At 34.0% G+C, this 16,373-nt stretch overlaps 10 protein-coding genes across 10 annotated transcripts; 6 read left to right on the top strand and 4 right to left on the bottom strand.

Moving 5' to 3' along the window:
• Nucleotides 1-87: 87 nt before the first annotated feature.
• On the bottom strand, nt 88-1,607 carry HYPBUDRAFT_123804 (dioxygenase; the record flags this gene model as incomplete). The annotated part of the gene is made up of 1 exon (XM_020219312.1): nt 88-1,607. The coding sequence occupies one exon, from the start codon at nt 1,605-1,607 to the stop codon at nt 249-251; it is 1,359 nt and encodes a 452-aa protein (XP_020077338.1). The 3' UTR covers nt 88-248.
• Nucleotides 1,608-1,947: 340 nt separating this feature from the next.
• On the bottom strand, nt 1,948-2,736 carry HYPBUDRAFT_108640 (uncharacterized protein; the record flags this gene model as incomplete). Its single annotated transcript, XM_020218641.1, has 1 exon — nt 1,948-2,736. A coding segment is annotated over one exon (789 nt), but the record flags the coding sequence as incomplete, so codon positions are not given.
• Nucleotides 2,737-4,051: 1,315 nt separating this feature from the next.
• RVS167 (amphiphysin) lies at nt 4,052-5,359 on the top strand (the record flags this gene model as incomplete). Its single annotated transcript, XM_020218639.1, has 1 exon — nt 4,052-5,359. The coding sequence occupies one exon, from the start codon at nt 4,052-4,054 to the stop codon at nt 5,357-5,359; it is 1,308 nt and encodes a 435-aa protein (XP_020077336.1).
• A 698-nt stretch (nt 5,360-6,057) lies between these two features.
• On the top strand, nt 6,058-8,133 carry SAC7 (Sac7p; the record flags this gene model as incomplete). Its single annotated transcript, XM_020220129.1, has 1 exon — nt 6,058-8,133. The coding sequence occupies one exon, from the start codon at nt 6,058-6,060 to the stop codon at nt 8,131-8,133; it is 2,076 nt and encodes a 691-aa protein (XP_020077335.1).
• A 415-nt stretch (nt 8,134-8,548) lies between these two features.
• On the top strand, nt 8,549-9,628 carry HYPBUDRAFT_89572 (uncharacterized protein; the record flags this gene model as incomplete). Its single annotated transcript, XM_020223848.1, has 1 exon — nt 8,549-9,628. A coding segment is annotated over one exon (1,080 nt), but the record flags the coding sequence as incomplete, so codon positions are not given.
• A 337-nt stretch (nt 9,629-9,965) lies between these two features.
• On the top strand, nt 9,966-10,649 carry HYPBUDRAFT_106584 (adenylate kinase; the record flags this gene model as incomplete). The annotated part of the gene is made up of 1 exon (XM_020218497.1): nt 9,966-10,649. The coding sequence occupies one exon, from the start codon at nt 9,966-9,968 to the stop codon at nt 10,647-10,649; it is 684 nt and encodes a 227-aa protein (XP_020077333.1).
• Nucleotides 10,650-10,889: 240 nt separating this feature from the next.
• RAD3 (TFIIH/NER complex ATP-dependent 5'-3' DNA helicase subunit) lies at nt 10,890-13,468 on the top strand. Its single transcript, XM_020221224.1, has one exon. The coding sequence runs from the start codon at nt 11,019-11,021 to the stop codon at nt 13,416-13,418; it is 2,400 nt and encodes a 799-aa protein (XP_020077332.1). The 5' UTR covers nt 10,890-11,018; the 3' UTR covers nt 13,419-13,468.
• A 121-nt stretch (nt 13,469-13,589) lies between these two features.
• On the top strand, nt 13,590-14,846 carry HYPBUDRAFT_108778 (uncharacterized protein; the record flags this gene model as incomplete). Its single annotated transcript, XM_020218658.1, has 1 exon — nt 13,590-14,846. The coding sequence occupies one exon, from the start codon at nt 13,590-13,592 to the stop codon at nt 14,844-14,846; it is 1,257 nt and encodes a 418-aa protein (XP_020077331.1).
• Nucleotides 14,847-14,852: 6 nt separating this feature from the next.
• On the bottom strand, nt 14,853-15,689 carry HYPBUDRAFT_11375 (uncharacterized protein; the record flags this gene model as incomplete). Its single annotated transcript, XM_020218995.1, has 1 exon — nt 14,853-15,689. One exon carries the CDS (start codon nt 15,687-15,689, stop codon nt 14,853-14,855), a length of 837 nt encoding a protein of 278 aa, XP_020077330.1.
• A 117-nt stretch (nt 15,690-15,806) lies between these two features.
• On the bottom strand, nt 15,807-16,196 carry HYPBUDRAFT_166671 (uncharacterized protein; the record flags this gene model as incomplete). The annotated part of the gene is made up of 1 exon (XM_020222744.1): nt 15,807-16,196. The coding sequence occupies one exon, from the start codon at nt 16,194-16,196 to the stop codon at nt 15,807-15,809; it is 390 nt and encodes a 129-aa protein (XP_020077329.1).
• Between the last annotated feature and the right edge of the window lie 177 nt (nt 16,197-16,373).

The following is a 16,373-nucleotide window of genomic DNA, read 5'->3' as shown; positions in this document are numbered from 1 at the left end:
GAAAAATTTGATTGAAAAGATGATTGATTTTTTCTCTTAACAATTTGCAATCTTATGATGATTGAGGTACAGCTTATATTTACCATTGAAGTCATTATAGTATAAAAATCTATGAACAGGGAAAAATCAAAAAGGAAAAAAAAAAGCTTAAAAAAAAAGTCAGATCTATGCAATAAAATGGTAGTAACTAAAGGAAGAAAGAAAGAATTGAATTCAAGAAATCATTACTCATAAACTTAATTGAGTGGTTAATCTTCATTGACGGCGTTTGGTCTAGAGTACTTCAATCTCATGACCCCATCACTAAGGATTCTTTTACCCCAGTTACCAGCAGCAGGATCACCAGTTTCATCTCTACATTGTTTTAAGAAAGGTAATAAAGAAGTACCACCAGTACCTTTTTCTTCGACCCCTTTCTTTTTAGATTTAGCCAAACCAGATCTTAATGTAGAAGACGAACCCAATTTACTTGACTTTTTAGCTTGAAGAACAACATAACGAGTAACGATTTGAATATGTTTATCTCTAAAAGCTTTCAACATTGCTAAACAAGCATCATAACTTAAAATCAAGTCAGGGTTTTCAACTTGATTTTTTAAAACGTAATCACGAACATTGGAAATTTTTTCCAATTTGGCGAGAAAGTCTTGATGTTTACCAGGCATATAAAGTTTCATTTCATTCATAAAACTATTTTCAGTAGGTTTATTCAAATTCTGCTGTTCATGAGGAGCAGGTCTTTCACCGGTTGAAAAATGTTTAACATTTAATAAGATATCTAAAAATTGAATTAAAGAAGATTGTGCATTGGAACCACCAGCATAACTTCTTGGAGTTGATTCATCACCATAATATATACCATTTTTATCCAAACCAACATCAGCCATACCTTTCCAACCAGCAAGATAAGGTCTGATTCTAAAATAAAAAACGTGGGGGTCACACATTTCTTCCATTTTCATCAAGACTGAACCTAAATTATCAATACATTCAGCTAATTTTTGTAAATTGGATACTAAAAGTTCAATATTATCTTGCTCAATGTTTTTTAAAACTTCCATACCAAGTTTGATGGCAAACGATCCTTTATATTCAAAATAAACACTCACCAAGTAAAACCAACTTTCATCAATAGAACCAGTGAAAGTATTTATTGTAGTCAAATTATCAAGATCAAATTTACCCTCATTGTCACAAGTCTCCGAAGGTAAGATTTCTTTGAAATTCCAAAGACATAATCCAGAGTAAGTGGCCAAAGGAGGTAATCTAAGATATTCTGAAACTTTCAATAGCGGGTTTGCTATTTGCTTAGGTAATTTGTCAGTGGGTTCACTAACTCCCCATATATAAGCATGAGCTAAAAATGTTAATACCTGGTAGGCTCTTCTATACTGAGCATCATCTTCAAGCAACCCGGTCTCTAATTCTGGCATCTGATCAACCAATCTTCTTATTCTTTTAGTCAATATTAAGGATGGTAGGTTATTCACCAATTCTTCCCATGGCTTATAATAATCCTGAGGTAACCTAACTAACGGGAACTTATTTGGTAAAAACCCCGATGTAGGAAACACATCAAAGTCTTCCATACGCAATGTATCACTCATTTGTTCTTCTAGTGTTATTTCTCTGGTGTAGTTCTAGGGAAGAAAATGATGGATTTGATAATGGTTATATACTTCCGCAGTTTGAAAATGGCGTCATAAAGAAAATTTTTACTACCAAAAAGAAAAGTGCGGTCTCCGGTACCGACTTCTCCATTACTGCAAATTACCAACTGCTAGACTGGACTATAGTTTATGGAGTATATTAGGGTCTTTGGACCTTATTAGCGGTATTGGAGCTTATTAGGGTAATTGGAGCTTATAAGAGTATACTGAAGTATACCAGGTGTGCTAGATCTAAGACATATTATATAGATTCTTATAGATTTACCTATACATAAAGTTATGTTGGCAAAAGGACATTTTCCCCGGAATCTCTTTCAATACCCAATTCCAATAGTTTGCCGAAGACAATACAGAAATCCTTAAAGAATAGTGATTGGTTATAAGCGTATACTCTAACCCACTTTGCAAATTGTTCATCTCTAATTAACTCCAAATCGGTGTTTAGCATCATTAGAGATTTATCCCCATTATAGTATTGGGACCTACCAGTTTCAGGAACAACTCCAAGCTGCCAATCTTCTTCTAAAAGGACTTTATAAAACTGATTATCGAATTTTATCGGATCTTGGGTCCATTTACCGTCCCACCCACTAAATTTTTTATGGCAGCGACCCAAGCCATGAGCCCCTAAGAGAAGCACCATTTCCTGATCGTTGAATCCCATTCTTCCAAAAGTTGATCTAATATGGGAAGCTGCTTTATCACCAAATGGTAATCGACCATTTGGAGGTACTTTATCACTGGTTAGACAATCGACTCTACCACACTTCCAAGGTATGGTAGGACACCCCATTGATTCAAGGGCAATTTTGCCAGCCAAAGTCCATAAATCCGAATAACTAATACGGGGGTAATTTTGTTTAATTGGTTCGAGAGCATTTCTTGCAATTTCCAATCCAGTGTTACCTTCGTCGGTAATTTCTGGTATAAATCTCATGGTTGCGCCATTTGAACCACCAGTTTTGGTTTGTACATCATAAGTTGCACAACAATGCCATGCCAACCTGAGTACTATGGGTGCTAAACTGCCGTCGTCATAGTTAGGCTGAGGTAATATTGACCTAATTTCATTCGATACTAAGGTAATATAATTGGTTTCATTAACCCCAATTGACCGGATAAACTTTGAAGGCTTGGGAGTAACCTTCAATCTAAGTTTATGTGTTCTATTACCGTTTTGAACATGCAATTCCACAAAATTCGAGTTGATTCGAGGAGCTTCTTGTACCACTGGTGAGAATAGCTGAGGTGGTGATTCTGACTTCCCCAAATTGAGTAATTCATTTGGGTTCAGACGGTAGGCCAATTCTTGCTTCAATCTTAAATAATCCTGAAACCCATCTTTTTTGGTCAATTGAATTCCCCCGAATGTATAACTAGGTTTTGCCTCTGTAGTTAAACCTGGAAGCTTATTGATAACACACACTGGGCTATGTAGAAGATACCGATCAAAGATGTATTCTGCATTTAATGATAAATAACCTAATTTTTGTAAATTTTCTCTATTCAACTCATTAAAATCATGCCATTCGTCGGCAAAATGCGTGAAGAGCTTCACTCTTGCCATACATTTATAGTAAAACAAATGGAGCCTTTGCATCAAAGTCAATCTTTGATTCTTCTTATGCTGTAACAAGATTTGGTACTCGACATGATCATCAGAAGGTGATACTGGGGGTGAGCTATACAAATGGAATATTTTGGCTAACATGCGAGGAGATTTAACCACTCTCTTGACAAGCCTAAGCAACGAAAGACCAATAAATAGCATTATCCGGTAGCACCAAACAATGCCTACTTGTGAAAATAACCAAGGAAGGAGAAGATACTTGAAAATTGCACCCAAAACACCCGTCGCCTGTTGCACGGCTCTGCGCCTGAAGGTCGCTCTGCTTCTCAGGGAAGCCTTGCTCAACTTAGCCCTGGGGTTAAGATCGTTGTTATAGTTTACCGGCATTGTCAGATCTAACGTATTAGTTTGTGGTTGCAACCATTTACTCATATATATATGGATGTATACACCCATACACCAGTAAAAAGGGGGAAGGGGGAATGGGTCTTTCTGTTTGCTTCAATTCGGGGTATTCACACGACCAGAATTCGAAAGACCATAGTAGATAAGACGGTATTCGAAAATGGCTCCTAGTACGAGAAAGCTAGCATAGTCAATTGTGTGGTGGGCATATAGTTACAATATTGTATGTAGAGGAAAACCCTGAGTACGGAATTTTAGGGTCATGAAATTAGCACCGGTGGAAGAACAAAAAAAAAAAAAAAAAAAAAACTATGAGCGAAAAACCGTAAAATCGTAAATTATCAAAACGTATCCATAATTGCACGGAGAAAAGAAGATAGGAAGTCAATTAATCAAATAAGTCAAGATGTCATTCAAAGGGTTTAAGAAGTCAATAGTGAGGGCCCCCCAGAATTTTCGTCAAAAGATGAATATGGGAGAAGTCACTAGTGATGCCGTTTATCAAGATGCAGAAAGGAGATTTAAAGAGATGGAGAGTGAAACCAAGAAGTTGAGTAGTGAATCCCAGCGTTATTTTAAGTCAGTGAATGGGATGTTGGATTATCAAATTGATTTCAGTAAAGCCATTGAAGAGATTTATAAGCCAATTAGTGGTCGATTAAGTGATCCAAGTTCTACAATTCCCGAAGATAATCCGGAGGGGATTCAAGCCTCAGAACAATATAGAGAAGTAGTCAATGAATTAAAGGAAACATTGAAACCGGATTTAGAATTGATTGAAAAAAGAATTGTGCAGCCAGCACAAGAATTATTAAAAGTGATTCAATCGATTCGTAAAATGGCTACTAAAAGAGATCATAAACAAGTTGATTTAGATAGACGTAATAGAACATTTAAAAAATATGAAGAGAAAAAGGAAAGAACCCCTAAAGATGAAGAAAAAATGTATAGTGCAGAAGCAGAAGTACAAGTTGCACAACAAGAATATGATTATTATAATGAATTATTGAAAAATGAATTACCAATATTATTTCAAATGCAAAGTGATTTTATCAAGCCATTATTTGTGAGTTTCTATTATATGCAATTAAACATTTTCTATACCTTATATCAAAGAATGGAAGAATTAAAAATTCCTTATTTTGATTTACAAAGTGATATCGTGGAAGCTTATCATTTTAAAAAGGGTAACGTCGAAGAACAAACCGATGCAATTGGGGTTACTCACTTCAAAGTTGGCCACGCTAAAAATAAATTGGAAGCTACTAAAAGAAGACAACAATTAATGGCTAACCATAATACCGGTACCACCAACAGTGCCAGCACCACTGGCACTGGTGAGCAATTACCAGCTTACACTTCTGGCCAATACTCTGGATACCAACCAGATCAAAAGGCCACTTACCAACCAGATCAAAAGGCCACTTATCAACCTCCTCAATACGGTACCCAGTCTGCTTCTGCCTCAACGGTAACTAGCCCAGTAACTGGGTACTCTTCTCCTTTGAGTGCACCGGCAATCCCATCCTACGGTGCTAGCCAAACGTGTACTGCATTATACGACTACACTGCCCAAGCCCAAGGTGATTTAACGTTTACTGCGGGCTCAGTAATTGAAATCATTGATCGCACCAGTGACGCCAATGGTTGGTGGACCGGTAAGTACAATGGTCAAACTGGGGTTTTCCCGGGTAATTACGTTCAATTAAATTAATAAATCATCTAAGTCAGTTGTTTAATGCTTAGCTGATACTTAAACGTTGATACTCTTATTTAAATTTAGATAGTTTGCTTAATATACTTTAGTTTGTTTAGTACCGCAATTTACGAGTCAACATGAAATTGCATGTTCTAGAAGTATAAATGGACCCAACACCGTCAGTCATCTCCAAGTCACTATCGCCAATCGACCATCAGTAATATTTGACGGCTGGATATCCTCATCAATTGATGTACTTATAAAATCGATAGTCTTGACCCTGTTCTATTTTTGTAAACAACTCCATAAGAGCAAAAAAAAAAGACCCGACCCCCGCGCACGACCCTTTTTGGAGCCCACCCCCCGGTCTTCATCAACAACAGAAAAACACCCAAACACAAATTTTACCAGTTACAGTCACAACCGCCGATTGACAACTACAATTAACAACCAACAAGCAAATAATCAATTAGCCCAGTTACATTCGCTTACTTTCATCAACAAGCTTAGTGGAAACAACGTCATTCAAATATCATCATAGAGAAGGAAAGAAAGCGAAGGATTGCCCCTGCATTTTATTTGAGTATCATCACCCTTCCCATTAGATACTTATTAAGCCTTGTCTATTTATATTCCTTATATATTAGATCTTATATTATTGAAGAAAGCGAAAGAACGGGATACCGAAAAGGAAATCATACCAGTTTTGAATCATGAGTCATTCCCTGTCTCCAAATAATCGAAATTCAATATTTGGCTGGATGAAGAATCTAAAACGTGGAAGTTTAATGTCAAATGAAAGTGTTAATGAGATTACTTCTGATAATGACCTATTAATCTCTGATTCAAAATCTCCTTCCAAATCATTACTTTCATCTAATTCAAATAATCAACTACAACCAATACCGTTCCCTCAGCAACATCAAAATGAACATCAACAACAGCAACAACAACAACAACAACAACAACAGCAGCAACAACAACAACAGTCAAATATATTCAGCTCAAACTCACCTCATCAAGAATTTTTACGACCTTTACTTCATCATAAATCAAGATCAACCAATAATGTTAATCGTGTTCGTTCAAATTCCTTAAATCAATCAGAAAAATCTTCCAGTATAAGACAACATCGAGATTCTTTCTTACAACATAATCCTTTAGTTGATGAAAATAGTAAATATTTCGGAGTAAGTTTAGAAGATGCAATCAATCAAGCTGCTGCTAAAATATCAATTCTTACTAATGAAGACTCTTCAAATGATCAAGTTTTACAATATGGTAAAATTCCAATTGTAGTTGCTAAATGTGGTGTTTATTTGAAAAAAAATGGTTTAAATATCGAAGGTATATTTAGAGTTGGTGGTCTGTCAAAACGTTTAAAAGATTTACAATTAATTTTTAATACTCCTCCAGATTTCGGTAAAAAATTAAATTGGGATGGTTATACTGTTCATGATGCTGCTTCCATTTTAAGAAGATATTTAAATGCTTTACCAGAACCTTTAATTCCTTTAGAACTTTATGAAGAATTTAGAGATCCTTTAAGAAAACGTCCAAGAATTATTAATTATATGAAATATAAAGCCGAATATCCAAATAAACCTTTAAAATCACAAAAACAACCAACTGATTCAAGTGAAACTGAACCAAAATTACCTTCTTCAGTCAAATCAAATACTCCAATTAATAATTCAAATTCAAATTTATTAGATTCTGAACCTTTAACCGAAGCAAATATTGGTCGTCTTAATAGTACAAATTCCTCAGTTAATAATTTAAAAATTAATCATTCAAATTCAGATTTATCAAATTTAAAATCGGATAATGAAGCTGATATTGAACAAGATGATTTAAATAATAATGATGATGCAAAACATGAAATTAAAAAGAAAAAATCAAAAAATTATAAAAAATTGACTCGTAACGTTCATGAAGCAATTAATGAATACAAATCAATGGTTGATGAATTACCAATGCTATCTAAGCAATTATTATTTTATATTCTTGATTTATTAGCAATGGTTCAAAATCATTCATCTGAAAATTTAATGAGTTCTAGAAATTTAGCAGCAATTTTTCAACCTTCTATTTTATCCCATCCAAACCATGATATGGATCCTGTTGAATACGCTTTATCTCAATCAGTAGTTGAATTTTTAATTCAATATGCTTATAAATTATTACCAAATCAAAACTCTGATGATGATATTGCCAATAATAATAATAGTGATAATTCAAATATAAATGATAAAAAATCAAAATCATCTTCTCCCAATACTGAAAACGATGATCAATCAAATGATTTGAAGCCTCCTCAACCGGTTTTCAAACGTAAACATAGTAAATCATTATCTTCTACTAATAATAATGATGATTTAATTGGTTATCAATCTTCCCCTTCTAAAAAATTGGTTGATACTTCAGATAATGAATTTGACATCACCGATGTTACCGATAATGAAGATTCAAATGTTGATGATACTACTAATTCAGATTTAGATGATGTTAACTTCCATAGCCTCAATATTGATCATAATAATAACAACAACAATAATCACTACCCTCAAACAGATATTGATTCGGGATCAGAGTTCAATTTTGGTCATGACCATGACCATGAAGATAATTTTAATTTCAATCACGATAACCCTGGTATTTTAAATAAATTAATCAATCAAGAAGAGAAAAATGATGCCGAAAGTGATTCATTAAGTAACCCTCCTAATTCAAATGTGGCCATAATTGTATCCACTCCATCATCTTCTTCAGTACCTAAAATGAAGTGATTCTATTTATTTATTTTACCAACGTTTTTTTTTTGTATTTATTTATTATTATTACTCTTCTTCTTTGCTACATATACATCTCTTTGTATTCTTTTCTTTTCTCTAATATTGTGTTTATATAAGCTTTTGATTTAACTTTTCGTTTAATCTCATTCTATTTTTACTACATTTCCTTCTGTTTTATATTGTCATATTACTTTAATTATAGAAATTTTTTGAAGTTAAACTCGTAAATTCTTTTGTGAAGTAGAAATTTGTTGGTGCACGGGCTATACGTGTGCGAGTGTCAACAAAAGTCGATAAAAAAAAAAAAAATAGAATAAGTGAAAAACACCAGCTTTGACTTCCCCAATAAACCACAATGTCAGATGACGAAAGAATTAAAAGTGATAATGAAAATAAGGAAGATTTAGAGGAAGAGGTGGATGACTTGTTCGGTGATGATGAGGAGCAAAATGACCAACAAGATAATAGACAATCGAATGAAGACGAGTCTGAAAATTCTCAAGATGAAGATGAAGAAACTGAATTAAAGACGATTGATATATCTTTACCACGTCATGCTGTCACTAGCAAGGCCGAGGAGGACACTTATATTATTAAAGTTCCTGTTTTTCTCAATATTGAAGCCCATCCATTTGATCCAAATGAATTTAAAGAACAAGTTCATCAAAATGCAATTAATAGAAATAAAAGTACAATGAGTGAAAAACAAATGAAAAATGATTTAGTTGCTGAAAAACTATTAAATGAAAATAGTATAAGATGGAGATATTCCAATAGTGGGGATGATGAAATTATTAAACAATCAAATGCACATTTTGTTGAATGGGATGATGGTTCAATTTCATTAAAAGTTGGTAATGAATTATTTGATTTTAAAACTTTACCTTTATTTGATAACTTTTTAGTTAAAACCCATGATACTTACGAAATCTTACAAAATGATTCCATATTAAATAAATCTGCTAATTTATTACCATCCTCAACTTTCACTTCAACCCACCGTAAATTAACTGAAGCTTTAAAATACACCCAAAAGAAGGATACTATTTTAAATACTATAACTGAAAAAGATCCAGAATTGAAACAAAGGTTGGCTGATGAAAACGAAAGAAAAACTATGAAATTGAAAAGACAAATTGAACAAAGAAGAAGATTGCAAGAAGAAAAATTGGGTAAATCTTCCAGTCCTGCTCCTGGTGGAAGAAACAATTATGAATCAGCTTATGAAAGATTTGAAAGAACTTATGCAAATGAAGATTACGATGATGAAGATGATTTTGTAGCAAATGATGATGATGAAGTTGAAGAAGAAGAAGATGGTGAAGATTTTGATGATGAAGAAGATGAATTTGATAAAGGTGCCGAAAGATTGAAAAAATTAAAAGATGACGGTGAAGCCAAATATAAAAAGAAGTCTTCTTCCCCCTCTGATGATGAAGGTGCTACTCAAAGGAAAAGAAGAAGAATCATTGATAGTGATGAAGATGATGATTAACTTTGAAAAGGTTTTCAATGCATAATAAAAAAAATAAGTCAATTCCATTAATGTATTAATAGTTATATATCATTTATAAATATTTTATTTCTTTTATCTGTACCTTCTTTTATCTGTACCTTCTTTTATCTGTACCTTCTTTTATTTGTACTTTATGGACTTAAGATACTGTAGTGGTTTATTCATTTAAAGGTCTAACAAAAAGTTTAATTTTTCACCGGGAAAATGGAGAGCGAGGAAAATTAGTCGGTCGGACTTCACAACTTTTCAAAATCATTGAATTTTCACTTGATAAACTTTCCCATTAACTTTCAACATCTAAACTATCGATATGTCAATGTTACGGCCATTGAGATTATTATTACTCGGGGCTCCTGGATCGGGCAAAGGCACTCAAACTTCAAAATTATTAAAGCTGTTCCCCCATATTCATTCTTTGTCCTCGGGAGACGTCTTACGATCCCAAATCAGTCAAGGTACTAAAATAAGCAAAACTGCCTCAAAGTATATAAAAGAAGGTAAATTAGTTCCTGATGATGTTATGGTTGGGTTGATCTCGAGCCACTTCAAGCAGCACAATTGGTTAAACTCAGAAACCAGCTGGTTATTAGATGGTTTCCCTCGAACTGCAAATCAAGCCGTGGAGTTGGATAATTGGTTATCGGAAACGCAAAATAATATTAATTTGGTGGTTGAGTTAGATGTTGATCAAAAAGTTATCTTGGATAGAATTGAAGCAAGATGGGTTCATATACCCAGTGGTAGAGTCTATAGTTTAGATTATAATCCTCCTAAAGCCCCTTTCAAAGATGATGTTACAGGTGAACCATTGAGTAAAAGAGACGATGACACAGCAGCAGTCTTCCAAAGAAGATTAGATCTGTACAACAAACTTTTGGGACCTTTGAAAGATTTCTACTCCAAAAAAGGTGTTCTTCATACTGTCAGTGGTAATACTTCTGATATAATATTTCCTAAATTAGAAAGCTTAATAAAAGACAAATTTCAGAAATAGAATCAATTCCTTCAACCTGCTTAAATAGTTCAGATATGTGTAAATACTATGATTCATCTACTTTCAATTACCTGTAGTTAGAACTTATTAAGTGTGGGTGTATGGGTGTTTATTTGAAGCTGACAAAAAGTCAGGCAGAAAAAGCAAAAGTATTCCATTTATTAGAGCCTTTTTCAAGAAAAACCATCAAGTTTTATATAAGCTCTAAAGATAATTATCTTTGGCTGCTGGACTACTTCTTCGACCTTTCTCCCCATACATTGCACAACGGCATCCTTTATTTGGCTTGTCGTAATAATTTTACTCTTGCATTACGTACTGTCGAGCTTATAAGCGAAACAGTGACTTATTTATTCTGATCTTGCAAATATGAAGTTTTACATTGATGATTTGCCGGTGCTATTCCCATATCCTAGGATATATCCTGAACAATATGCATATATGTGTGATATCAAAAAGACCCTAGATGTAGGTGGGAATTGTATACTAGAAATGCCTTCAGGTACTGGTAAGACCATTTCCTTGTTATCATTAACTGTTGCATACCAAATGCATTATCCAGAACATAGAAAAATTGTTTACTGTTCTCGTACTATGTCAGAAATTGAAAAAGCTTTAATTGAATTGCATAAATTGATGGAGTTTAGAGCAAATGAGCTCGGCTTTGTTGAAGATTTCAGAGGGTTGGGATTGACCAGTAGAAAAAACTTGTGCTTACATCCAACAATCTCAAAGGAAAGAAAGGGTAATGTTGTTGATGAAAAATGTAGAAGAGTTACAAACGGTCAGTTGAAGAAAAAAATAGAGGATGGGGCAATAGACCAAGATACTCAATCAAACAATCCAGAAACTAACCAATTATGTTCATATCATGAAAAGCTTTATGACTACGAACAACATAATCTAATACCTGCTGGTGTCTACTCCTTTGATGCATTAATGAAATATTGTAAGTATGAAGGTACCTGTCCATATTTCACGGTAAGAAGAATGATTCCATTTTGTAATATTATTATTTATTCATATCATTATTTATTAGATCCTAAAATTGCTGATCGTGTTTCTAAAGAGTTGTCAAAGGACAGCATTGTTATTTTTGATGAAGCTCACAATATTGATAACGTTTGTATTGAATCTTTATCACTAGACTTAACTGATGATACTTTGAAAAAAGCCACAAGAGGTGCTAACAAATTAAGCGATGCAGTGGATCAAATGAAGTCACAGGATAGTGCAAAGTTACAAGATGAATACGAAAAATTGGTAGAAGGTTTGAGACAAGCTGAAATAGCAAGAGAAGAAGAGTTATTTATGGCTAACCCAACATTACCAAAAGATTTGTTGGATGAAGCTATTCCAGGTAATATTCGTAAGGCTGAACATTTCATTTCTTTCCTAAGGCGATTTATTGAATATTTAAAGACAAGAATGAAAGTGCTACATGTCATTAGTGAAACACCAAGTAGTTTTTTGAAACATTTGAAAGAGTTAACATTTATTGACCGCAAGCCCTTAAGATTCTGCTCAGAAAGGTTGTCTTTATTAGTGAGAACTTTGGAGCTAACTGAAATTGAAGATTTCAATGCTTTGAAGGATATTGCCACGTTTGCCACATTGGTTTCAACTTATGATACAGGATTTCAATTGATTTTAGAACCATTCGAGGCTGAAGGTTCTACCGTTCCAAATCCAATTTTATACTTTACTTGTTTAGATGCATCCATTGCAATCAAGCCAGTTTTTGACAGATTCTCATCTGTTATTATCACTTCTGGTACGATCTCACCTTTGGACATGTACCCAAAAATGTTGGATTTTGAAACTGTTATTCAAGAATCTTATTCCATGACATTAGCAAGACGATCATTTTTACCCATGATTGTTACAAAAGGATCAGATCAAGTTTCTATATCCTCAAGGTTTGAAATTCGTAATGATCCTTCAGTTGTTAGAAATTACGGTTCTCTTTTGGTTGAGTTTTCTAAGGCGACTCCAGATGGTATGGTGGTATTCTTCCCATCATATCTTTATATGGAGTCCATTATCTCAATGTGGCAGAGTATGGGTGTGTTAGATGAAGTTTGGAAGTACAAGCTTATTCTAGTTGAAACTCCGGATGCTCAAGAAACCTCCTTAGCCTTAGAAACTTATAGAAAAGCTTGCTCGAATGGTAGGGGTGCGGTATTACTATCTGTCGCTCGTGGTAAAGTCTCTGAAGGGATTGATTTTGATCATCATTACGGAAGAACAGTACTTATGATTGGTATTCCATTCCAATATACGGAGTCAAGAATCTTGAAAGCACGTTTAGAATTCATGAGAGATCACTTTCAAATTAGAGAAAATGATTTCTTGTCTTTCGATGCCATGCGACACGCCGCTCAATGTTTAGGTCGAGTCTTAAGAGGTAAAGATGATTATGGTATTATGGTTTTGGCCGATCGTCGGTTTTCTAAGAAGAAAAATCAATTACCCAAATGGATTGCACAGGCATTAAATGATTCCGATACTAACTTATCTACGGATATGGCCCTAGCAACAGCCAGAAAATTTTTGAGAAGTTTGGCTCAACCAAGCAATCCAAAGGATCAAGAAGGGGTATCAGTTTGGAATCTTGAGCAACTTGAAGATTATCAAAAGAACCATCAATACAATGGACCTCAAGCCATTGAAGGCGAGGTCAAGATTAATGAACACCAAAATGGCGAGAACGGTAATGATAATGATGACTTCATGGATATGGATGATGAAGATTTCGATCTACTTTAGTTTATCGATTTGTGTGTATATACCTACGTTTATATCGAGAAATAATGTGCATTATATATTTATTTTTAAGATCATTTAATCTACGCGTAAGCTATTTTTTTTTTTTCATACTCGATGTATTGAAAATGAAAATACTATGAATGATTAGTTATTATTACTGATAAGCTTAATATGTCAATTGAATACTATCCATTGATATTTGATCTTGGTTCAAGGTTTACCAGATCAGGTTTCGTGGGTGATTCACAACCTGCCATGACTCTACCTATAGCGAAGCCATCAATAGTGAAGTCCAGTTCAAATTGCTCTAATGATGAGTCTACACTAATTAATACTCCACCGTATCTAGATGTGAGTAACAAGTCGTTAACAGAAGACTTATCATACAAGCTTTTACTGAGCTTGAAGGATCATCCAGTTTTTGGAAAGTTATGCCAAATATATCAAAATGATCTACAAGAAGCGAGATGGATAGATTTTCAAACAGAACTACGTCAAGATAACAATCATTTATTTCAAAACCTTAAACTTCTTATTAATGAAAAACTACTAGTGCAGCCTAAAAAGATCAAATTGATATTAATTGATAATTCCCAAGCGGTTTTAATAAATTATATATTATCGAAATTTTTATTATTCGAGTTGAAAGTGAAGTCGATAATTTTCCTACCTGAATCCATAATGACAATGGTCGGAGCCAACATACGAGATGGTTTGAACATTGATATAAGCTGGAAGAAGTGCACAATAAATTATATTTATGATTTGAGAATATTACATGAATTCAATCATGAATCATTTCAAAAATTTAATGGGAACACTTTACATTACAAGATCATTGAAAAATTGATTGAGTTAAACGATGGGACTCTTAATAAAGAGCTACTTTCGAAAGAAAACTTGTTCGATATAGTCGAACTGTTTATTGGAAATGCCGTTTACGTTAAAGATATAGATGACGATAACTTGGATGAGAGAAAGTTTGAAATAATCCCCGGTATCCATATACCCAGTAGGATAAGACATGAAGTTATTGAGGCTGTTTTTTTCAGCAAGGGACATGACTTACAAGCAGGCGAAGGGCATTTACCTTCTATTATTAAAGAATGTATCAATAGGGTTCCATTGGATATAAGATTACAATTGATTAAAAACACAGTATTCAGTGGTGGTCTTAGTAAGATTCCTGGGTTTAAGACAAGATTTTTAGAAGAACTAAGGGCACTTGATATACCAGCCAAGGGCAAAATCACATTAGGCTCATGGACTGGGTGTTCAATGTATTGCTCGACATCTTTATTGAGACAAAGTCAAAAAATAGTTAAAAATCATGAAATTACACGAGATGTTATGAACGACTTAGAAATCAAAGATAAAGGTATTAATCTAACTGCATTCCCAAATGATTGGAACTCTCTATATAGTTAATCTATTTTAATCTTGTTCACTATCATTGTAGTATTCATCTCCCTCTTCTTTCTCCTCCTCTTCTCCTTCTTCTGATTCTTCCTCGTGGAAGAACTTTGCCCATGGATATTTTTCGAAATATTCATCATCTGACATTCCGAAAATCATACAGCGTAAGTTATAATAACTTAAATTAATGCAATCCAACCAACTAAAAGCTTTAGGTTCTTCCTCAAAGTTTTCTATTTCCAATTGTAAAACATTTAATAATTTCATTTCATCACTTTCTTCATTGAGGTCACTGAAAGGAGCGTATGCAACCAAGGGGTCAAGAAGCAACTCTGAATCATGAATATCAAATTTCAAGTCAATTGATTGAGGTAAAGGCTTAGTCATGTGAGGGTCAATATAAACTTTGACGGTAGGTTTTAGTGTCTCTGATAATAAAGTTGGGTAATACTCGCTATCTGAAGAAACGGGATGAAGCTGATCATTAGGTAGAACAGGAGAACTTTCATAGAATACCTCGTTATCGTCTTCACTTTCATAGCTACCAAAAGCGTCTTGATTTTCACTTATTTCATTAAGATGATTCTTAGCAAAACTCAACTCTTTATTTATAGGAGAATCAGTGAGTCTCGAATCATCATTTGGCGCGTCACTTAAAGGTTTCTTGATTGAATCTGCAATCAAAAATTGATCATATTTCAAAAAGGAAGGAACATTTGAATGGTTGTGAGGATCCAATTGCTTCAAAGGGGTGATATGGTGGTAGGATTTTTGCACTTTTAATGGAATGGTATTCAAAGTCGGCAACTGACCAACAAAATTGCCAGGGACTATGTAATTGTTTTCGTCAGTCATGCTGGTGTATTGAGGAAGGTTCAAAGTGGATGAAGATAAATTTGATCAAAGTAGTAAAATTTGTGGAGATATCCACAAAATCAAAAAGACAAAAATAGTCCGAATCGACTTCACAGACTATTTTTTGATATCATTGCTATTCATCAACGTTCCGATATACTCCTTCAAGTATGAGTTTTCATTATTGTATTTATCACATAACTTGGAGGTATCTCTGATGTTATTAATTAGCAAGTTAATTTTAAATTTCAAATCGAGAATTTGGTTGATTTTATCTGATTGATCCGGATCTTTATCATCTGAAGTGTCTCCGTTTCCTTGTACTTCCCCGGAGGCATTTACTTGTACTTCTTCGGTTGCAATAACTTGTGCTCCTTCAGGAGCCTTATCACCATTGGAGTGCTCTTCATTGGAGAGCTGTTCTTTGGTTTCACCATTATCCTTGGTGACTTTTATGCTTGGGGCTGAATTGGCATCAATGGTATTGTCCTTCTCGATATTGGACATTGTAAAACAGTAGGACTAATCAGCCGTATAAGATGTATAATCAATGAGCTGTTCAATGAGAGGATTTGATATTGTTTAATCGAATAAATACGGTGGAGGTTTCTGAGCACTGACACACGACTACAATTCGACCACCAAAAACTAAAAAAAAAAATAAAAGAAAGGGTCACCTAAAAA

This window comes from Hyphopichia burtonii, assembly GCF_001661395.1.
Source record: "Hyphopichia burtonii NRRL Y-1933 unplaced genomic scaffold HYPBUscaffold_3, whole genome shotgun sequence".
NCBI lineage: Eukaryota > Fungi > Ascomycota > Pichiomycetes > Serinales > Debaryomycetaceae > Hyphopichia > Hyphopichia burtonii.
The sequence above is the reverse complement of the archived record's forward strand: the minus strand, read 5'-3'. Positions and strand labels throughout refer to the sequence as shown.